Genomic DNA, 22,259 nt, shown 5'->3' on the forward strand with positions numbered 1-22,259 from the left:
CAGCACATCCTCACTGGCTGCAGTGGGCTACAGCACCTGCAGCATCTACAGAGCTGCAGCTGGGACAGGACATGCTGGGTCACACCTCGCCCCAGGCTGATAATGGTTTGTGGTACTCTCAGTCTGCAGCGCGGAAACCCTGTCCCATCTGAGGACCACCTTCCTGCTCCTCCCCAAGTGACAGGCGTGGGTATTTTGCTCGGCGCTGCAGTTACGCGGTGACCTGGGAATGTCCCCATGCAGCAGGTGGTTCCTGGGCAGACACCTGAGAGTGCCGTAGCTGCAGGGTGCAAATCAAGAGGCTTAAGTTGTGGCTGGTGTGTTGGCATCTGTAGGCTCCCCGAGAACCAGCAGCGCGTGGGAGGTTGCTTCATGAACCTGATGCCCCAGTTCCGCTCCCTGTACCTGACGTACTGTGCTAACCACCCATCCGCGGTCAATGTCCTCACGCAACACAGGTGAGTGATGGAGGAGGAGATTCAGACTGAAATTGCTCCTTTAAAAACTTTTATTATTAATACTTGGCCTGGCCTGGCTTTTGACTTGTATTTTGACAGTAGGGCAAGGGGACAACATGGGATCCTGCTGCTGGGGCTTTGGGCTCTTTAGTGTAGGCTCTCAGCTCCAACGTGGAGTCAACTCATGCTGCTTGTCTTTGGAGTCGGTCTCACAGGTCCTCTCTCACAAGACTCTTGAGTAAAACAGAGGCAACCTCAGCCCTTGCAGTAGCATCCCCCATGATGGTTACTTGCTGAAAGACCCAGATGCTGCTTCAGACCCACTGCTGAAGAGCTTACACACCAGCAGATGGGCATACGTGTCCCTGGGGCACTACAGTATGAGGCACATCGTTGCAAAAGGAGAGTGGTCATCAAGTCACCCGCAGTTACCCAGCTTAGTAATTGAGCTGCTGTTCAACCAAATGGTTGATTTGCAGAGTCGCTGGTAAATCGCAGTAATGACATCTTCCTTCAACATGTCCCACTTGAGTAGACACTTGAATTTATTTAATGTGATGCTAAAGACATGCCAAGCCAACAGGCTACAACTGTGTCGTCCCTAATGCACTTTAGCTGTCCTCTCTGCAGTGGTGGGAAAGCCAGGACCCTGGCCATACTGTTTAAGTCCCTTTCTGTAATGGGAACTCGCAAGATATTTACTTACCTGCTGAAATGCAGCTTTAATTCAGCCTGACAAACAGCCTGGCTCCTGTAAATGGTTCATTCATGTGGTTCCTCAGGCTGACCCCTTTCCTTAAATCAGTCAAAGCATCAGCTCTGGCAGATGTGCTGACACGCACAGGCCGTGTTTTCCGGAGTGATGTACGTGCTGATACCTGCATCGCGGCTCCCAGGAGGGTCCCGGCGCATTGCTGCAGCATCCTCCAGCACAGCGTGAGCCTCCGCAGCCCACGCTGCCCGCCAGACGCCTGGCCCTGTGCCACCTCGCTGCGCTGGGGGACCAGCTGCCGGCACCGATATGCCCCGAGAGCCGTGCCCACCAGCACCTGTCACCATGCAGCATCCTCCTCTGTGTCCCTGGGTAGCAGCGGGGTCTTGCTCGGCTGGAAGCTCGCAGCTCCCCGCCTGCCCTGCTGGGTTTGCGGCGGGAGGTGCTGGGAGAGGAGGCTGAGCTGCCTTTATAAAGGTGCAGCTCAGAGCAGAACCCTGGCCCTCAGGAGAGCGTGGGAGGCATTGAAACACAGCCCTCGGCGGTGGCGAGCCCTCCTTCTTCTTGTTGCTGTTGTCTCTATTTGTAGTGATGAGCTGGAGAAGTTCATGGAGAGCCAGGGTGCAGCCAACCCAGGCATTCTCATCTTAACCACGAGCCTCAGCAAACCCTTCCTGAGGCTGGAGAAATATGTGACACTGCTGCAGGAGCTGGAGCGGCACATGGAGGTAGGTGGGATGCGGGACTGCTGGGCAGGCTGTGCCCCTTGATGCTGGAAGGGCTGGCCCCCCAGCTGCAAGACGTACTTCTGCCCGTTGGTGTTTGACCACTGCGTTGCTAAAAGTGCTTGCCACCCCTCCAAGGAGGTGTTTCATTTTCTGTGATTCTGTGATTCTGTGATTCATCTCCGTGGGACGTCACCTACCTGTCAGATTAGAAGGGGGAAGGTGGTCGAGTCTGGGGGATGTTGTGGGAAGGCATTTCCTGCTCTTGCTCCAGCGCTTCCTCAAAGATGGGCCATTTCCAGCACAAGGAAAAGCAGAGTTCAGGGTCAGGCTACAGCTGGTATTTGTGTGCACAGCGGGTAATAAATCAGTGTTTTTATTATCATTTTGTGAGGTGCCTATCCCCGGCTGCTCGCTCCTGCAGCTCGCAGGCACATCCCCACCCCGCGCCCGAGGCTCGTGCTCCCGGCTGGAGGCAGAGCTGCGCAGGCAGACATCGGTCTGGCCACCGGCACAGACACGGAGCAGCGAGGGGGCACAGAGACTCCCTCAGCGAGTGGCAGATCTCAAGCAGGGACATTTCTCCCCCCGGAGATTTCTGCCGCTGAAGCTCGGCTGCTTGCCTGCTGGTGCAGTCCAGCTGCAGGGATGCAAACCTCAGGGGTGGTGCAGGGAGGTGAAGAAAACAGAAGTAACAATCTGTTTAAAACGGAGTTTGCTTTTTCCCTCTTCCAGTATTAATTACCAGTTAATTACTGAGCACACTTAGCCATGATCATTCAGCTCCACATCCCAAACAGGGGATTAAAACCTCTGTGCTTAGGCTAGGGTTTTTCCTGCACAGGAGAGGGCATAAGAGCCTGCGCTGTAGGCACACTGCAGACCTGACCTGTCCTCGTCTCACCTGGCTTAGCTGAGCTGCAGGGCCTGAGCCGAGCTCGGCTGCAGCCACCGTGCCCGTGCAGAGACAGCGTGCCCTTGGCAGAATGCGGGATGGGGGTCGGCGGTGGATTTGGGGACAGACGTGTCACCTGTTTCTCTTCGTGTCTAAGTGGAGTGTGGGGGTTTTGGTGCATCAGTCATCAGGCTTGAGGTTTAAGCTGTGATACCGTGGGAAGATTATGGATGCTTGCGATATAAATATATGCAATATGGTTGTATGCAGTGTGGGTGTGTACCAGAACATTCCCTGCATGGCTGCGCAGCTGGAGACGGGGCAGGTCTGTCCAGGGCAGCCCTTGTCCTGGATTCAGAGCTGAGCGATCCCAGGCACTGACAGCCGCAGGGATGGCCCCATCACAACCTGGACACCTTAGGATGTGCTTGGCATGAGGTCTGGGTGGTGAAGAGCTGATGATGTGGGGCCTTAGGTGCCCAGGAGATGGTGCTGGCAGAGTACCAGCAGGCAGCTGCAGGCAGAGGTAAGGGGCAGCATCCTGCTGTCCCCTCCCTGGCCCAAGAGCTAAGACGTGCCCTGCCTTAGACCCAGAGGTGAAGCTCATGGAAATGGCACCCTTGGTGGGGGCAATGTCTGGAATACCTTACGTGCCGATGGAAGTTTCCTTCCTGAAGGTGAAACCAGAAATCCACCCTGTGCCTCTGCCTGTTCTGATTGACTTTCTTCGCAAGCTGAGTTAGTTCAAAGTAAAACCGCATCTGCTCTCGCTCTGGCCGCTTTACGCTCACTGAATTGGTATCAATGAATTGCATAGCTGCTTAAAACCGTGTCATGTTGAACTGGGTGGTGAGGAAGGCACCTGGGGGATTATGGCCCCCTCCTGCAGCCCTTTCTGCCTGAGCTCCGCGTCCCCCTGCGAACTGTGCAGCCCTGGGTGCTGCCGGGGCACTGGGTGCTGCTGGCTGAGGGATCTTTTCTCCCCCTTCACTAGGAGGCGCATGCAGATCACGAAGAGGTGCTGAAAGCCGTCGCGTCCTTCAAGTCCCTGGTGGTAGGTGGCAGTTCTTAAAATAGAGAGCTTCATTTCAGGGCTGCATTTCACGAAGAATGACTCAAGCCTGACATTTGTCTCCTCATTAGAAAAAAAGGTCTTTTGGAGTGGAAAAGATGGGTTATAAAGAATTGTAATTTCAAGTTTCAAGCCTAGAGCTGCCCCTCCGGCTGCAAGTTTCAGCAGTTGCATTCTGGCTCTGTGGTCCCAGCAGCAGAGATGGAGGATCTCTGAATTTCTCCTCCGCTGCAGAAAGCCACGTGTGGGTAGTGGTGGCGATGGGGTCCCTTTCATCTCCTTTTTCCTCCATACCCTAATCATTTGCCACATGAAACTAGATCACCCCTTGCTCTTTGAGATGAGCTTTGAAGGGTTAACACAGGCATCTGATTCAACTGCTGGTGCCAGCAGGAAGGTCCCCTCCGAGCCCATCGAGCGACTTCTTGGTTTTGTTGAGGTTTAAGCTCCACGGGCATCGGGAGGCTTGGACGATATTGCAGGTAATTTGTGGCTCCAAGAGCCGTGGCCATCGGCGCGGAGCAGAGCAGGCGGCAGTGAAGGGATGAGTCAGAGATAACAAACCTACTTCTGTGAGCCGTGTTACCTTCACCCCTCAAAGTCCTACTGCAGTGACGTGAAAAAGAGAGGGAAAAGCCATCCACGTGCGTGAAGGTTTTACTCGGCAAAGCTTTTTTCGGTTATTAAAAAAGCTAAGAGTTTCTCTCGCTTTGTAGCCACTGAATACCTTTCACTATAACCACTCCAGATGTGGTCCAACTTCCTTCCTTAGCACGGCAGATGCAAGTTTTCGGTGCTTAGCAGTGCAGATAAAAGCTGGGGAGGAGAAAGTTCATAGAAAACAGGAAAAGGCGATCATATTACATTTACTTAGAAACTCTTCTCCCTTTCCATTTATTCTAGCAGGTAATAGGGGAATAATTCAGTTAAATTACAAGGTGTCATTAATCTTTAGGAATGCTCGTAAGAGGTGGATGGTTTTACTTGAAATGTGTACTTGGGTGCTGAATAATTTAATTATGATAGGACTGAAGAGGGTCAGTGCAGATTTGAGGTTAGATGGGCGGAGATGCCCCTCGCGACAGACACGTGGTCCCGTGGTAGGAGCAGGGAGGGCCCCGCGCGACGGCAGGGAGGGACCATGGAGTCGCCGCGATTTGCAGTGGTGCCTCTGCACGGACTGCGACGGATGGCTGTGGGTTTTATGTGGGTTTGCATCCTGGGAACGCTGGGTGCGGACACTCGGGGAGCTGTCAAAGCACACAAGAGTTGCAGAACCAGAGGAAGCCCCCACGGTTTGGTTCAAATCTGTGTGTTTTCAGACTAAACCGAATGCAGCCTCTCTCTTTGAAGATCTGGATAGTCAAAGAGTTTGTATGAAAGTGAGCTGGAAAGGAGGAAAATCTCTGTCAGAAACTGGGGTTTGGAAAAAACCCAGCAGCTGTTAAAAACAGCCCGGGTTTGGCTTTGCAGCAGCTTTCCCCATTGGCAGAGGCATCAGTTAAAGCAAGTTGTGCTTGGATTCACAGGGCGGTCGTTGCTCAGTCAGCGCTATCCTCTGCTTGCTGAAAGCTGCTGCAGGACTTGTTGCTCCGTGGAGCTCTACCAGTCCCCAGCTGCTGAGCATCGGTGCAGTCGTTTCAGTTATGGCACCTTCAAAAGCTTCTTTTCGTGCTGCTCTACTGCACCGCTGAAATACTGTCCAAGTCCTGCTTTTGGGTTTGCAGATTTGGTTAGAAAACGTTTTCCAGCTGATTCGTGGGGGCTTTGCATTGCTGCAAGTGTAACTTTGCGAAATGGGCAGAGTACCTCTGTGCAGCAGCAGAATTAGAGACATTTCACTCTGCACTATCTAGGTTTGGAAAATGTGACCCTGTACTCTCAGAGGTACAGCTGGTTTGGAAAGAAAAGTTTGCTCAGTGCAGTTCGCAATTTCTCTGACATTTTAACGTATTCATTACTTCATAAATTGCAAGGGTGTGATTTTTTTAGCAAACTTCATGTAATAGAGCCAAAGCAGGCTTTCCTGATCCCTTGACGTGACCAGCCCTGAGCCCATGTGGCAGTGGGAGAGTTGCTGGTGAAACCGTCTTTGCTGGGATGGTTTGGGGTTGTGCCTGCCCTTCGGCTAACGAAGCGCCCCGCTGTGATTCCCAGTTGCAATGCCAAGAGCTGAGGAAGAGGAAACAACTCGAACTGCAGATCCTTTCCGAATCCATCCAGCGCTGGGAAGGAGAGGACATAAAAACGATGGGAAACATCATCTACATGTCCCAGGTTATGGTACAGTGTGGGGGAAGCGAGGTGAGTGCGGTGGTCCTTCTCCTGGCTAAAGACATGGTGTCCAAATACCCCCTTGCTCACGGGACCAGCGATGCAGGGCAGCAGCTGCTCTCACCCTGGGCCACCAAAGCGCTGATAAATAATTTTACCTGGAGAAGAGCTGTGCAGTGGGACTGTGCGCATCTTTGGAGTCAGGCACGCCGGCGGCTTAGCTTCAGGCCTTTGGTGACATACTTTTCCAGCAGAAAAAGTTTCTGAGTGTCGTGTAGCACATTAATTTCCCTCTTTCCCCCCTGTGACTTACTCTGAGAAATGAGAGTGACTTGAGGGTGCGCATTAGCATAACCATTTCGCCACGTCCTGTGCACAGCGCGGCGGCTGCCGTGACGTCCCACTCCCGAGCTGACCGCGCTGGGGAAATAACTGGAGGCATTCCTGTGCTGTCGCACCAGTGCTTGGCACAGACCTTCCCCAGGGGTGTTAAAGCCCTGCTTGGTGTTTACTGTGTGGGACAGTGCCTGTTACTGCTGAATTGCTTCCTTGCTGTAGCAGCTTTTCCATGGGAAGGGAAGACCTATAAAACAAAGCCCTGTAGACTCTAGTCCCCAAGTCTTTGGGATGTGAACTGCTGGGGAACATCAGGTCTCGGTCTTCTGAGGCACTCTGAAAGGATTGGAAGCGGACGTCAGTAACATTGTCAGGATTAGCAGGATGCAGACAAAAATTTCTGCAAGAAAAACTAGTACAGAAGTGAGCTGCTGTAAATAAAAAAAGCCAAAATAATTGCTTTGGGGCTGGTCTCTGGAAGGCTGCGATTCCGGCTGCAACAGGTTCGGTTTGCTGGAGGAAAGAGCTTGTGATGCCTTGCAGACTGAACTAACCTGAATTCTTGTCCCCGCAGGAGAAGGAAGAGCGATATTTCTTGTTGTTTTCAAACGTTTTGCTGATGCTGTCTGCAAGCCCACGGATGAGTGGGTTCATCTATCAGGTAGGCATGCTCAATTTGAAGTTGCAAGGTGTTAGATGTGAGAAAGGAAATCAGATAACTCTTACCGAATTCAAATCCTCTGTTTCCTTACACCTCTCTGTTGTGGTGCAAATGCTTCAGGCTGGGAACCAGGGCTTGGTTTTACCATGCCTGCCAGGACACTTAGTGTCTTTGTCCTGCCAACTGGTTAAACAGTGTATGGTAAGTGTGAATGCTGTAAAATTAGTAAAAAAAAAAAAACCCAAACCCTCCCAGCATGTTGTCCTACATGCTGTTCTTAAGAATTCTGTGTATGTGTCTAAGGTGTCCTGACCCAGCTGGAGGGTTTTGCCCCACACAACCGGCCAGCAGGCTCCCGGGGTTGGGCCATCTCTGGAAAACACTTCACGACTGTAAAGCCCACTGTAAAGAACCCAAAATTTCCACTCCACAGGGCCCCCCAAAACACTGCATTTCGTGTGTTTTATCATTTAATGGCTGCAGTCAGGCTGTTGGGAGCTTGGCTGTTCTCCAGTTGCCTGGAACCATCAATACCCTCCAGCAAAAGTGTGCTCTTGCGTTGACCTGTCATTGGTGGTACGCGAGGGAGATGGGAAAGAGTTGGGGAGGATTTGGCTGGGTTTTTTGTCTTCACCCACCAGCAGGAGTAAGGTGAGCAGGCAGTTCAGCATGCAAAGCAGGAGGGACAGGGAAGGCTTTCGGAAAAAACAGGGGAAGTTGATCCCTCGGGGCTGGTTGTAAAAAGGGTTTGCACCAAGTGAAGGGAAAGGGTGGCAGATGAGCCGGGGATGACTCAGTTGTCGTGGGAGCCTCTTCTCTGGGGTTTGACCTAGTTGTGCAGGGAAGTCTAGATCCATACATTAAGGGAGACTTTTCCTGCAGCCTTCACAAATTAGTTTCTAATGGCAGTTCCCAAAGAGAAAGGAATCAGCAGAAGCAAGCAGAACAACGCCTGCTGGGAAGCAGATGGAGACACTGACGACTCTTCGATTTTCCTAGGGAAAGCTGCCTTTGACGGGAATGACGCTGACAAAGCTGGAAGATGCCGAAGGGAATGAGCACATGTTTGAAATCGCAGGTCAGTGTGGCCCCTGCCTGGGAACATGCTCCCAGTCCAAACAGCAGCTGCCACTGGAGGTAGTGGTTCTCCTCCTCCCCCTGACCACTGCGCCATGCTCTTCTTTTTGCTCTTTTACCGTGCATTGTCTGAGTTTCTGAGCATGTCCATCTTGGTTGAGGCAACCTCCACCTCCTCCCAGCGCCCTTGAGCTCTGTGTCTGGCGCTGGGCTGCTTTCGGAGACCATACAGCTCCGCACGGGGCCAATCTGCTGTCCCAGTAGCGCTGCTCTGGGCTGTGCATGCCCCGTCTGCATCCAGCATCCGTCCTGTGCAGCTCCGAGCGCCTACTTTATTGACAGATTAACGGCTGTGGTCATCAGATAGCTTTCCTAATGTTCCTCCCAATTTTCCCCTTCAATTTGTCTCATTACTTGTAGCTGTACACAGTCATTTCATGCTCAGCTCTTTGGCTGTAGTGAAGCTGTTTGTGCTGGTGGTATTTGGTGTCAGGGTCCTGTTAATGATGGAAATGTTGTGTTGGCATAGTTTTAACATTGAATAATTCCTCACACATTCACCTCGCCAGTTCTCTTAGCTTTTCCTTGCAGGTCCCACACTGGCTGGCACTGGGTGCCTGGAGCAGGATGGCCAGTGGCGTTTTTGTAGCCACTGGACTTTGGAAACTGAGGAACCCCTTGCTCCTGTGCCGAGTTGAGCTCACCCTGTGTTTCCTCTTGGGTGTCTACCGCTTGCTAAAGACGGTTATTTAACCCTCTGCCGCAGGGAACGTGACGGAGCGGATCACTGTGTCCTGTAGCACCAGCCAGGACTTGCACGAATGGCTTGACCACTTGCAAAGGCTGACCAAAGGGACGTGCAACACCGTGTCGAAAGCGCAGTCCTGGAGCGCTCATTCGGTAAGCGTCTCGCCTCCCCAGCATCTCTGCTGCCCGGGTCCCTCGGCGCTGGCTGGTCTCTCCGTTTCGGCGTTGCACCTTGCTGTCGAGGTGGTCTGTACAGCTGTGAGACACATCCCGCAGTTTTGTTTGTAGCCGTGTCATGCTTGTACCATTTTACATGTGTCCTGCCTAATTTTTGTGGCAACCTGGATGTCTCAGAAGAGTTCACAGTGAACCCTTGTCCGTCCTCCTCTGCTGCTCTACATTGTTTGGTAGCTAACAGTCTTCATTTGCTGCTTCTTAGACGTTTAGTTCAGCCGGACAGATCCGTGGGCCTCTGGAACCCCCCAAAATCCTCAAGCCCTGGAGCCTGAGCTGCCTCCGTCCTGCTCCTCCGCTCAGACCTTCGGCAGCGCTGAGTTACAAAGAGGTAATCATCCCACGTGCCTGCAGAAGACCGCGGTTTCATGGCAATCCCTAGTGCTTGTGTCCGGGGTTCTTAGCCCGTAGCGAGGGCACAGAAGCTTAGGTGAATGGGGATGTTGAGAGAAATGACGCTGCCAAGTTTTGCCCTGGTCCTGCGATGGATGCTTGCCGCTGTGGCTGGCTTTGTGCTGCAACCGAAGGATGAGCACGTGCGTTTGCAGGCTCAGCCCCATTCCTCGTGTTTGCTGTTGACTGCTGTAGCCAGTGCCCTCAGCTGCTGGATGCCACCAGTCCCGCAGCCTTGCATGTCCCATCAAGCGCTCTCCTTTGGTGGTGCCACGGTGGAGTTGCCTCCCCTTCTCTTCCTTCTCCTCCACCTCTTCCTGCCTTGGTCTGAGCCGTGGGTGGGAGCTGGACGTGCCCTAGCTCCAGCCGCAGCAGCCCCTCGGCATTGCCCAGGCCAGCGCTTGCAGGGTCGGGCAGCGATGCTGCACCAAGAGGAAGAGGCAAAAAGGCCTCTTGATATTTCTCCTGTCTTCCAGCCTGTGTTCTGGTGGCTGGAGCAGGGCTCCCTGCAGCAGCCGTGGGGCTCGACCCTCCTTCACCGCCCACCCAAGTATTTCACACACCCATACCCTGGGATTTGTTTCCCCCGCAGAAACCCCAAGCCTGGGAGGTAGGAGGTGGCGTGGGGAAACCCAAAATACAACCCCGCTCTGATTCTCACCCCGTGCTGCAACTGCAGTGCTCTCCTTCCCTACCTCACAGTAAACTTTTGGGATTACTCACCAGTAACTCCGGTAACGTTCCTCTTACTGAATGAGCACTCCGGTTCTGAGTCAGCCACCTTTCTTGGTACAGCAGCCCTGGGAGCGTCACTGCCCGAGCTCCCAGCGGGGACAGGGACGAGGAGGGGGCTCGCACCCCCCCAGCCCCCCAGCACTTGGGGATGGAGACCGCGGCAGCCAGGGGGGCTGTGGGTCTGCTACTCCAGGTAGACAGTTTAGGTAGCATCACGGCATTTTTTTACATTTATTTCTTAAAATTTGTAAAGAAACGCATTTCAGTTTGGGAATTAAGTTGTTCAAAAACCAGCCAAGCAGACTGGAAACAACCCTTAATCTTTGCATGGTCCAAATCCCTAATGTAGTAACTGTTTCTTGCTTGCGTGGTGAATTAAAATATAGGAAGAGGCTTGAATTAGAGGAAAAAGTTTTCCATGTGAAAGTGCAAGGCTGGTATTTATTTATAAAGTAGACCAAAATCACAGATTGAGTGATGTCATTACTACCACAGTCTCTGCAGTTTCTCGATTGTCCCTTGCCATGCATCGCAGGAGTTAAACTCTCCCCGTCGAAACCAGGCGAGAGCTTTTTGGCACAGAGGCCGAGCGGGTGGGGAGCCCTGAGGGGCGGGATGGTAGCGTGCAAGGTGTGAAAGGACCGGAAATGTGGTTTGCACGGGAATGGGCTGTGCTGGCCACGTTGGTGGAAACCCAGAGGCCAAGGGGTGCATCGGAGCTGGAGCAGAGCTGGGCAGGCACGGTCTGGTACCCAGTCAGTCTGGTCTGCACTGGGAGGGCAGCTCCCCTCCCAGGGGAGGGACCCATGGACACGAGCCTGGGATGGCAAATGTGAAATAAGTTCAGTTGTTGGCCCAAGCAGATCTACATCTGCGTTGTCTCTCCCTCTGGGGAGCTCAGTCACTAAGCAGAACTCCTATTTCACTGTATTTTTTTTTTTTTTTTTAATTTAAAGTAGGGCACAGAATAAACGATGCTAACAGCTCAGTGCAAGTCACTGCCTATAATGAAGATATAATAAAGGAACGCAAGTTTCAAAGGTTATTTTCAGGGAAGGTAATGGGGGAGTTTGATTAAAAGATTAGAGATTTTCAGACATCCAGTGTTACTTTAATTGGCTTCTAGTCGTGTAGGACGGGATGGCACAGTCTTGTGCATTTCCTCATACCTAGCTGTGCTCAGGAAACCCCAGAACCTGCTTGCGTAGCGCACAGCACTCTTGTTATTTCCATTGAAATTGGGTCATTTTTCCTGTTCCGTTTCCAGTAATCATTTGAAATGACAGAGCAGGTGCTGCGGGTAGAGCGGTGTGTCCAGATTCGGGTTAGCAAAGTGAAAAAGATTTGCAGATGATTTCTTCTACTTACTTTTTTTTTAAGTGACCTGCTTTGGATTAGGTGAAGGGTTGATAACTTTGGGATTGAGGACTTTGCTGGCCAGGCCTATGGGAGAGCGGCACGGCTGCCCGTGCTGAGCATCCCGGGGATGGGAGCTCCGTGGGGCGTGCAGGGACCAGCGGAGCAGGGAGATGCCGCTGCGCTGACGCCTGACGCTGTCGGGTCTCCAGTGAGGATGGCAGGTCCTCTCTGGGAGGGTCCTCTTGGAGAAGACACGGTCCTGGGGGCTTGTCACCAGGGTGGGCAGAGCATCCCATCATCCCGGCTGGGTCAGGCTGAAGACTGCAGGACTGGTGTTGAGCACGGGGCAGACCCCGAGCAGCTCCCCAGGGCTCGGACGGAGCCGGGCGCGTGACACCAACGGGTGCTGCATTTTTAAGCACCATTCTCTTAGACAGCCAACATCTACAGAAACCTACTACTAACCGAGGAGGCATGTTCTCTATTTTGATGTGTTTGGTGTGTTAATGCCCACTTACCATGCGTTTCACATGTAATTTTTTCAGTTCTGCATGTGACCGTGCTCCTCTGCATGTTGATAGTGCTCTAAAACCAGTACGGAGGGTGTGCCACATTAATCACAAGACTAACATTTAAATGTGTTTCAGAATTGTGGATTTAATGGACTTGGTCAATAAAATCATCAATCTCTCACACTCATCTTCTCTTTCTTTGCATATTCATTGTAGAGGATGTCTTATATCTTGAAGGTAAGGGTAGATACATCTCTTCGGCTTATCGTGGCAAAGAATGCTTGTTCCTGTTCATGCTTCTCGTGCTTGCATGACCCTAATTTTGCCTGGCTGTATCAGTAAGTCACAGTGAGAGTCAGCAGTGACTGGCAAATATATTTTGAGATAACTCTCAAGAAGGATTTAGTGTTATGGTACTTAAACTTCCTGGCATGCCTCTTCTCCTGCTTAAAATGCGTATTGCATGTAACCTGCTAATACACTAATTCTCTCCAAATCAGCGAGACTTGTAACTCTGTGAAAGGAGATGAAAGCTTGTGTTTCTTACTTGTGGAGTCATAGCAAACACTAACTTTGTGTGTGGTTGGTTGTTCTCTGTGTATGTTTGCAGGGCATTTATACCCGCAAACAAATTGTGTGCATTTAGAAGCAATGTTATTTGCCAACTGTTTTGTAGTAGAAATCAAATCAAGTCAAGGAAATAAACAACTTTATAGGGTTTTCTAACAAAGACCGCAGAGTTGATAAGCAGACTAAAAGTGCTAATGAATGTGTTTGAATTATTTGGCTAAAGGATCTTAGCCGAGGGTTCAGTTCTCTAAAGGAGCTTGTCCTGGCCCAGACCTGGAGGTGCAATTCCCACTGCTGTTCCAGGGAGCAGTGGGCCACAACTACCACATGGGGAAGGCAAAAAGCATCATTTTCCCCCCACTTTGTCATTGTCTGCTTTGTAGTTCCCTAACGTGTCGTGCGTAACACGGATAGCTGCATTCAGCTGCGCTGCTCCGCGCTTTGAGCCGCCTTTGGTTCTGGTTAAACACCAGAGTCTGTTTCTCTGTAGGACTCCAGCAAAAGTCCAAAAACAATGAAGAAGTTTCTCCCAAAAAGGAAAACTGAGAGGAAACCGTCTGATGAAGAGTTTGTAATTCGAAAGAGTGAGTGTTGTGTTTTTTCTCTTCTTTTTGGAGGTTTGTGTGTGCTCAGCCGTCTCCAGGGGACTTTGAGAACAGCCTTTCTCGTAGCGCAGGATGCGGCAGGGTGCTCGTGCTGCGAGCAAGCCTACGTGCTGCTGAGCACGGGAGGCTTCTGGAAGCGCACTGGTCCTCGAACCTCTGAGAGGTCCCCTCCTGGTTATGACTGCCAGACGTGCTACCACCCTCCTTGTGACTGCTAGCACAAGATCACGAGTTGTGGGTGGTCTTGTTCCGGTTACGAAGCCAAGGAGCTACTTCCAGGTAGTTAAAAGCTGCATTAAAACCACATATCAACGGTCATCAAAATATGTCTGAGAGCTGGGACAAGCCCTTACCTGACCATGCCAGCAGGTCCTGGAACAGTTTCTGTAGAGAACCAGGGAACCAAAAAAGGCCCTATCCCTGCAGGAGTGGTCACCTGCAAAGAGGGATGTCCTGACAGCTCCCTGGACTCCACCTGGGATGCTCCTCGGGGTTTTTGCATGAAAGGCCATGGTCACCCAGCAGTGAGCTACTGTGGTGTACAGCCTGAAGGTCCATTGTGTCCCTGGAGAAGACAGCGCTGAGCTAAGGTTGGAAATTAAGACTTCACGTTTCCAAGTCCTGCTCCGATGCTGCTGTACCAGACGCCTCCTAGCAGGGCAGCTCTGCCTACCCATCTCCTGATGGTCCCTGCACCCAAAGTCAGGCGTCGACCCCTGAGTTTTGCTGAGACCAGCAGCTGTAAGTGCGTTTTCATACCATTTAGTCATGGTGCTCAATGCCACAGGACATTGCAAAGGCCAGAAAATGTAAAGGACCTCAAAAGGGAATTGGGCAAAGTCCCAGAGACAGTGTCAGTCAAGGAAACAACACGCTCCTCTCTTAAGGGACTTGGGAGCAAAGGCTGGGAGGGGTGAAGCCAGCGCACTTTGCTTTCTGTGATGGCTGATTTCTGCCATGTTTGACAGGTACTGCTGCACTAGAAGAAGATGCTCAGATCCTGAAGGTGATAGAGGCATACTGTACCGGGGCAGGCTTCCAGCAAGCTCTCAGCTCAGGTGGGCACGCAACCCCATGATTTAGTTCTGACTCTGCCTGCAGCGCTGATAACCCCTCTGGGAAGAAACAGATCGTTGCATCATACAGCGACGAAACTCATGCTAGGAAACTGTGTGGTGTTCAATCTTCAAGATAAGGGAGCTTCATCTGCCTGGTGGTTTAGTTGCCATTGTTTTTCTTCTAAACACAGAGAATGAAGCAGGTAGGAGGGCAGATGAGACACAGCTATTTCACCAGCACTTGTTAGGAATTAAGCAAACCTAGTCAGTGCCTGTGGCTGTCAGCACTGAAAACCTGATGGTAATCTCAGGTTGCATATAGCTTTAGAAAGGAAGCATGAATATTATCTCTCAATCAGCCGCGTGTTTAAGAACAAGCTGCTTCATAAGAACTTATCTAACATTTTCAACTCTGGAGATAGAACTATTTATCATTGCTGGTGAGATGTCGAATTAAATCACTGAGCTATCAAGTAATGGTGCATTTGAAAAAGGGAGGCCATCTTTCTTCTGAGAGCTCTTGACCCTAATCAAATGACTTCATTTATAAGTCATGATGTAGCTTTAGATGCAGTGAGCACTCTTGAAAACTTTCCGCTTGCCGCATTAGCTCCGGGGTAGCGGTGCGTCTAAGCAGATTGCCGGTGGCTGCTCAAGCCCCCGTGTCCCCAGTCTGGCCCAGGCTTGCAGAGAAAGAGGGCTGCTGTTTCCAGGGGAGCGGGGGCATCGGAGAAAGTCTCCCTTTTTCTTCCTGACGAGTGATTCTTGTACACAGGCTCCCGTAAAGACTCCATCCCCCAAGTCCTTCTTCCTGAGGAAGAGAAAATCATCATCGAGGAAACACGAAGCAACGGCCAGACTGTCACGGAGGAAAAGTAAGCGTGACTGCTCTCCCCTTGCTGCTTTTTGGAAGGACATTAAAAACGGATGTCCTCTCCTCCTGCGTCTCTGCAGTGGAGCAGGGCTGGTGTCACCGGTTGCCGCCTGAGTCCTGGCGAGAAGCACTGGGCTGCTGCAGTTGTTGTTTTGTCCCTTTTTAAGAACAGAGCCACCTTCCCAGCTGCTCTGACGTGGCTGTGGTCCCTTGAGAGTCTGTGCGCCGGGACCCGAGAGCCAGGTTATCGAGTCCCAGAGCTTATCCGGATGAAGCTAATGGGGTCAGGGAGGACGGAACCAAACAAGTGGCTCTGTGGTTTTTTTGTAACTGCTGCCATACTGGGCTGCTGCTGCCCCTCGGGAGCCTGCCTGGCACGCTGTCTGCGAGCGCGCCCAGCCTGTTGCGCAGCTTCAGCAGCCGGGTGACTGCGCTGATCCGCTCCTTTTCTAGCCCAGACAGTGCGTTCCTTTCACGCTGCCTTTTTTGCAGCATAACCTCCAGGAATCAAGGCCGTTTTACAAAAGATGCTCGGGCATTTCCAGTTTTAAAATCATTGTTATTTATTGCAGCAGCGTAAATAAGGAAGCCAAAGCCACAGACTTTTGTTGATTAAGATAGCAGAATAAGGTGTTTTTCTTGAGTTTTGAGAAGAGAGCCCTGAATTTTGGACCGGTGGCCTATAAATGCTCCTGGGCTGCGCTTCCAGAGTCCCCTCAGGCAGCAGCAATAGCAGCAGCCTGATGCTTGCAAAGCAGAAGTTGGAAGCACCTTCTCTGTCAGCTCCTCGCTCGTGAAAGCTCCCATGCTGGTGCTGGTTTGCTGCGCAACAGCTCTTTTTATTTCTTTTTTTGCTTTTCTTTTTGCAGGAGCCTTGTTGACACGGTTTACGCCCTGAAAGATGAAGTCAAAGAACTGAAGCAGGTGATTTTGAGTGGGATTGTTTGTGCTGGGAGTTGTGCAAAAGCCAGCCAGGCTGTGCTGGGTCGTTGTCTTTGACTGGTCGGTGCCCAGGAGAAGTCTTGCTGGTGCTGGTCCAGTCCTGCAGCTCCCTGAATCAGCATTAGTTTTCTTCTGGTTTAGCTCCCTGAATCAGCTTGCCACACAGCTGAACTCCACACACACCAGGAGGGAGGGAGTAGTTGGTCTTTATGGTAACAGGAAGCTTTCCCCCTACTCTGAAAGCTCTTTCAGCTTGACTGTTCATTTTGTAGGGGTCTGGTGAATACTAATTGTTGTAGACTCAGGAAATATGTCCTCCTCCCTCCAGCCCCAAGCCTGGAGGTGGGAGAGACCACCCCAGGAGAACAGGGTCCTCCAGGCTAAAATGAGGTTTCCAGGAGGATGCTTCTGCCTGCTCAAAGTCACTGGGGCTTTTGTGTGTGCAGGTCTGTAAGGTAGTAAGGGTCTGCTTGAGTGGGTTGGACCACAAGTAACCCGTGGTGGTCATCCTCACAAGCCAGCAGCGACCTGTCAAATGGCCCTGATGTTTCATCACCTCTGAGGCACCAGGCAGCCAGGCGTGTGGAATTACGCGCATTAACTGTGGGCATTAACTGTGTCTGTATTCCTTTATTTTTCACCTTGCAGGAGAACAAAAGGATGAAACAGTGTTTGGAGGAAGAGCTTAAATCCAGGAAGGACTTGGAGAAGCTGGTGAGAAGGCTGCTGAAGCAGACGGATGAGTGTGGCCGGGAGGACACGGGACGCAAGTCGTCCCTGATCGCCTGAATCCGGGGAGAAGCTGCTGGCAGTGGTGTGTGACCTCAGGTGTTTTTTGGGAAACGGAACTGGATCCTTTGCCTCTTCTTGCTCCTTATTTTGTTGGTTTTGGGAATTTTGTTACCAAAAAAAAAAGTCAGAGAGAAAAAAAAATAGAGTTTCTTCCATCCAGTAAGGAAACAAACCAGAAACAATCGATCACAACTAAACCAGTAAGCAAGCGGTCCATGATTCACAGTTCATCTGCAGCAACTAATACCTCATCGTACCTGCTACTGGGAGCAAATACAAACTCTGATGATGATTGCCGCTCGCAAAGGGTTTGGCAGCAGGTTCCTAGAGGAAGCTTAAGCACTTTTTAATGCTTTCATTCTTTCCAAAAGCACCGGTACCTATTTATTGAATGAAAACATTACTGAGGTGGCATTGAGCAGAAACCAAAAAGCACCATGCTCCTCTTTTCAGATAATCACCACTGGGGAAGCTTTTCCCATCCACCTTTTTTTTCCCTGTTAGTTGACTGTAGCGAACTAGAGCCCAGCAATACTGTGGTTCCCGTGTGGCCTTGATACTGATTAAAATGTGCAATTAACATGAAGACATTTGAACTCTTTGGGGAAGTCAGATCTGGAGCACCTGTCAGAGCGCATGGGAAGGTGTGTTGCACCGTACTGCCTCCTCACAGCTCGTCATCAGCACAACAGGTAACTGCTGTTCTGCCCCCGGCCCGGTTCTTATGCATGCCCTATAGCTCCTACCCCCTGCTTTGTTTTCACATGGAGTGTCCAGGTATCGTATATGAGTTGATAGTTTTGCTGTGCTTCCCCTTGCAGGACATGCTTTTCTCTGTATGAAATGTAAACACTGCTTGACAGCAAAAACGAGCCCCAAAAGTGCTGGTTCCCTGCTCCCTTCCGCTCATGTTAGGCTCTCCAGCGCTCCTTCCCAAAGCCTGGGAACGTAGCCAACGGCCACTTCTCCCCCATTGCCCCAAAGGGGCTTTCTGCTAGGAAAAAGGAACTTTCTCTTGGGATAGGAAAGCTATTTATGCTTTGACAAGAGCTGGAATGCTTCTAGGGCAAGGATGTGAACACCGTTGCAGATCCCTGCACAGCTCCTCGAACACAGCACACAGTCAACATGCATATGTATCGGCTGTCTTCATCTTATTTGGTGTTATACCCTAGTTTAGAACTGTTTTCCTTCCTTCCTTAGCAGCATTATAAAAGTAACCTTCTGTTCAAGTTAATGCGAAGTCTTACGTATCTCACAGGGCAGCGTGGTCCCAGGGTGTGCAGACACACCACAGCTCATTACAGGTGTACCGTAATGTTGGTCATGAAGGACATACTAGAGGCAATAATTACGACTCCGTCCTTGCAATTCAAAGTTAGCCAGAACATAGCAAATGGTGTTTGGGGAGAGCTAGAGTCCAAAATATCACAAGGAGCGTAAAAAGAAACCCTCTTTAAATCGAAGCTGTTTCCAGGGCAAAACAGAGGTCGTTTTTGCTCTGGCTACATTTGCCATCTCCAGAGCATCCCAGCTGGATGGCAGCTCCCTGCATCCCCGCCCAGGCAAGCAGTTGAGCGGTTTGGTCAGCAGTCGAGCCCTACTGTGCTTGTTAATCGTTTTCCAGGATAACGACCTTTGCTGCCCGCTGAGCAGCTCACGCTGCCGTTCTGGGATGCCGTGCCCAGACACCCCAGCATTGTCTGGTCCAGCTGCCTGCCCGAAGGCAGGCTGGAGATCGGGCTCACGACACGCAGCCAGTGCAAGGAGGCAAACCAAGGGCCAGTTACGCTCCTAGGAGAGGGTAGAAATGTTTCCCTGCTGCCCCCCAGTTTAGCTGAAACCCGTGCTGTGTACATATGCATGTTTGTAAGATGTAATGCGATGGAGGGCACACTGAGACATTTTGGATCAAGCATTCGTCAAGAGCTAGAAGCCAAAAAAGATGAGAAAAATAAAATAAAAAGGAAAAGAAGCCATGCCGGATGGACAGCAATGTTTCCATATTTATTTTGTTTACAGTGCTTTGTAAATAGGTTCCAGTGAGTCTGTCTTTAGGTGGATGTTGTGTCAGCTGCCTTCCAGTTTATCTTTGTCATGTAGGTTTATTTACTGTAACTACTTATGCAAGTTCAACTTTTCTAACATGTTTTTATTTTGAACAGTTTTTTAATTGACATTTTCAACAAATAAAGAAGGATAAAAATTGCTTCTTAGCTCTCGGTGCTGCTTCCTTTGTTTCTGCCGCAGAAGCAAAGCCATTGCTTGCTGGGCATCCCCGATTTGCTCAAAATGCCCATGGCTGCATCATCCACCCTCCGATTTACTGGGTGCTGATGGGGATACTGGTACAAATGGTGATGATGCTGACACTTGGGATGTTGCTCCCACCATCACCTGGACCTGCAGCAGGGAGGACAGCTGGTCCCAGGGTAGGGAGATGCATTTCTACCCCTCAAGACCTGCTTGCACCCTGCTGACAGGGATGCTTCATGGAGAACTAGCTGCTGTCCGCTGCACCAGCGTGTTGCTGTAGATAAGTGACTTCCTGCCCGTTTAAGATTTTATTTTAATTTTTTTTTTTCTTTTAGTTAGCGCATGTTTTTTTTTCCTGGAGATTAGGCGTGGTGACAGGATTTCCTTTGGTCTACCACTTGGACAAGACCTCTCCTGCACGCTGGTATTTTTAACGCTTTGGTAGAGACATGCCACACTCTCAGCCCGCAGCCAAAGCGGGAGGATCGAGGGCGGGAGGGCCGGACCCTCTTCTCCCTCCCCAAACACGGAGGTCGGAATGAGAAAAAGAGCAAGCAAAAGAGAAACACTGGCCTCGGGCACAAGTTGTGTTTTGGGGAATTCTTGCAGAGCTGCATCCAGACCCGAGCACCACAGAGCTGCACTGGGCAGAAGAGCAAGGAAGAGGCATTCCCCAGGCTCCTTTTGGAGAGAGCATCTCCACCCTTGGGTCACCATGAGGCCAGTTCCAGGCCTTAACTGGAGACCCTCCATCCTGCTCTCCCACTGAATACGGGGCCCCTTCTCTTACACCAGTTCCCAAACAGCCCCTTTGCATGACCCAACTCCAAAGTAGGCAGCACCAGCACGCTCCAAGAAATGGAGTTTGGCTCCAAATGACCATCAATGTGAAAAAGCAAACACACACACACACACACCCCCATCACCTTAACCTGCACAGCTCAAAACCCTGCCACAGCTGGGGGTGCCCTGGAGGTGCCCATCCGTGGTGGGCTGTCCCACCAACCACCCCAGTGCAGTGCTGCTCCACAGCATGAGTGTCCCTGAACGCAAACCAAAATGGGGGGGCAGAAGTCTCCCTTGCCCCCAGGCAGGGGTGCGTGCAACAGGTTTGGCCTCCTAGAAGAGAGGGAGACCCTGCCCCAACCAGGGGAAAGGGCTGTCACCAAGCAATGGGTGCTGAGGCAAGGCTGGCACCCAGGCACACAGTGCCTAGCTGGGGAGGGGAATCAAAAAGACCCCAAAGTAGTGCACAGAGATGCTAGGACAGGCTTGTCACCCAAGCAGCACGTGGTCGGCCGTCCTCCAGCTCATGCTGTCTGGCAGCCCCAAGCTCAGTGGCACAAGCTGGCGAGACCCTGCCTGGAAACCAACATCACAAGAATTTTGTAAGGAAAACAACAAAACAAAATTTCATTTCTTCTACAAAACTAAAAAAAAAGTATATATATTTCCCAGTTAGTTCAGTGTGTCCTGAGCCGTGCAAGCACCTTTCCCGGCTGATGACCATGCCACTGCTTGCTCCTCCTGCTGCTCATCCATGACCCCCCGTGCTGGTCCTGCTGATGTGCCCCATGTACTCATCACCCTCACATCCCCTTCTCCTTTCTTTACTCAGAAAAAAAAGATAAAATCAGTTCAGACACCTTAAAATCCACAGTCCAAGAAGTGACAGAGAGACCTCACGTCAAGGGAAAAATCAATGTATTGATGACCTTCAAACTTTCCACGGGGAGAGGAAACCTGCACCTGCCGCAGCACCGGGCAGGGGCCAGGGAGGAGAACAAAGCGGCTCAGGAGAAGGCCACAGCTGGATGGCAGCAATCGCATCTCCTCCCCTCCCACGTGCTGCCTCACCTCTGAATCCCACGGGCTATTTTTGGCAAGTGAAGAAATGGAGGCAAGAAACAAAAGCCCCGGGAAAGGCAGCAGCGCAGGCAGGGGAGGCGGCAGTTGGCGTCTGCTGCCCTTGCTGCAGAGTTTATTGAGCTGATTCATGCCTATTTTTTTTCCTTTCTTTTCTTCTCCCTTCTTTAATCATTTCCCCCAACCATGCATGAGAACCTATTTGTCCATGTGATTTGCAGCTCCTGGATCCCCTCTCGGTGATTTGGGCTGGGGATCGGAGCCTGGCTGAAACCCTCTGGAGGGTGGTCCCCAGCCACTGGAGCTGAGGGGCTGCAGGGGGTTTCAGGGCCACACACTCAGCACGTCGTCCCCTCATCCATGACTTACAGTGCTTCTACTCCCCAGGTTTTGGGAACCCAGGACCAGCCATGCACGTACTCCTGCCAGCTCTCCCCTCCCTACTCACTCTCTCCCAGCCGGCTCTTTCCCCTTTCTCAGGCTGTGCCAGTTCGGTTTCTCCCATGGCTCCCACCCATGTTCCCACCACGACTGGGCACCTCCGCTTCTCCACAGAGAGCTGGGGCTCTCCAGCTGTGCCAGCCCTGTCCCTGTGACCCCAGCCCACCTTGTGCAGCAGCCATCCCTCTGCTCCGAAGCAGAGACATCCCTGTGGGATGCCCCACATCCTCAGGGCAGGCGGGAGTAGTCCTCTTCTAGCCAGGTGTCCTAAATCCCCTTGAATGAGCCCCCACCCCTCTGCTGCACAGCTGTGCTGGGGCTCCAGCCCCAGTGCCTCGCTGGCTCCCTAGGGCAGGGGGGATCCTGCTCCCTCATCCAGCCAAAATGCCCCCGGCGCTGCCCGGCCCTGGCACCCCAACCTGCCCCAGAGGTGGGGTGGGATGGCTGTCCCCGGAGGCTTCGGGGACTGGCTGTCCCCACTGTGTCCCCCAGTGCCACCCCACTGCCCTCTCGGTCCCCAGACCCCAAGCAGGACCCTGGGAAATCCCAGCCTGGGGTGGAGAAGGGTGAGGAGCATTCAAAGCATACAAAGCACCCTATTTCTTAATTCATAAATTGTCACTGCAGGGTGACAGTGGGTGAAGCCCCACGCTCGGGAGCGGGGA

At 51.7% G+C, this 22,259-nt stretch overlaps 1 protein-coding gene across 5 annotated transcripts in view; it reads left to right on the top strand.

Moving 5' to 3' along the window:
* ARHGEF6 (Rac/Cdc42 guanine nucleotide exchange factor 6) overlaps positions 1–19,224 on the top strand; it is a 40,493-nt gene extending 21,269 nt beyond the window's left edge. For 4 of the 5 annotated variants that reach the window (XM_009941438.2, XM_075435318.1, XM_075435320.1 and 1 more), the window contains 14 exons: positions 336–458; positions 1,760–1,898; positions 3,785–3,844; positions 6,020–6,166; positions 7,047–7,133; positions 8,133–8,211; positions 8,977–9,110; positions 9,397–9,522; positions 12,407–12,427; positions 13,251–13,344; positions 14,334–14,423; positions 15,199–15,298; positions 16,167–16,221; positions 16,888–19,224. In XM_009941438.2, coding sequence (XP_009939740.2) covers positions 336–458; positions 1,760–1,898; positions 3,785–3,844; positions 6,020–6,166; positions 7,047–7,133; positions 8,133–8,211; positions 8,977–9,110; positions 9,397–9,522; positions 12,407–12,427; positions 13,251–13,344; positions 14,334–14,423; positions 15,199–15,298; positions 16,167–16,221; positions 16,888–17,028 — 1,396 coding nt within the window. In that variant the 3' untranslated portion in view covers positions 17,029–19,224. The remainder of the gene's footprint in view (positions 1–335; positions 459–1,759; positions 1,899–3,784; positions 3,845–6,019; positions 6,167–7,046; positions 7,134–8,132; positions 8,212–8,976; positions 9,111–9,396; positions 9,523–12,406; positions 12,428–13,250; positions 13,345–14,333; positions 14,424–15,198; positions 15,299–16,166; positions 16,222–16,887) is intronic. The other variant, XM_075435316.1, reaches the window with a different exon arrangement.
* The last annotated feature ends 3,035 nt before the right edge of the window (positions 19,225–22,259 follow it).

Source organism: Opisthocomus hoazin, chromosome 14, assembly GCF_030867145.1.
Source record: "Opisthocomus hoazin isolate bOpiHoa1 chromosome 14, bOpiHoa1.hap1, whole genome shotgun sequence".
Lineage (NCBI taxonomy): Eukaryota > Metazoa > Chordata > Aves > Opisthocomiformes > Opisthocomidae > Opisthocomus > Opisthocomus hoazin.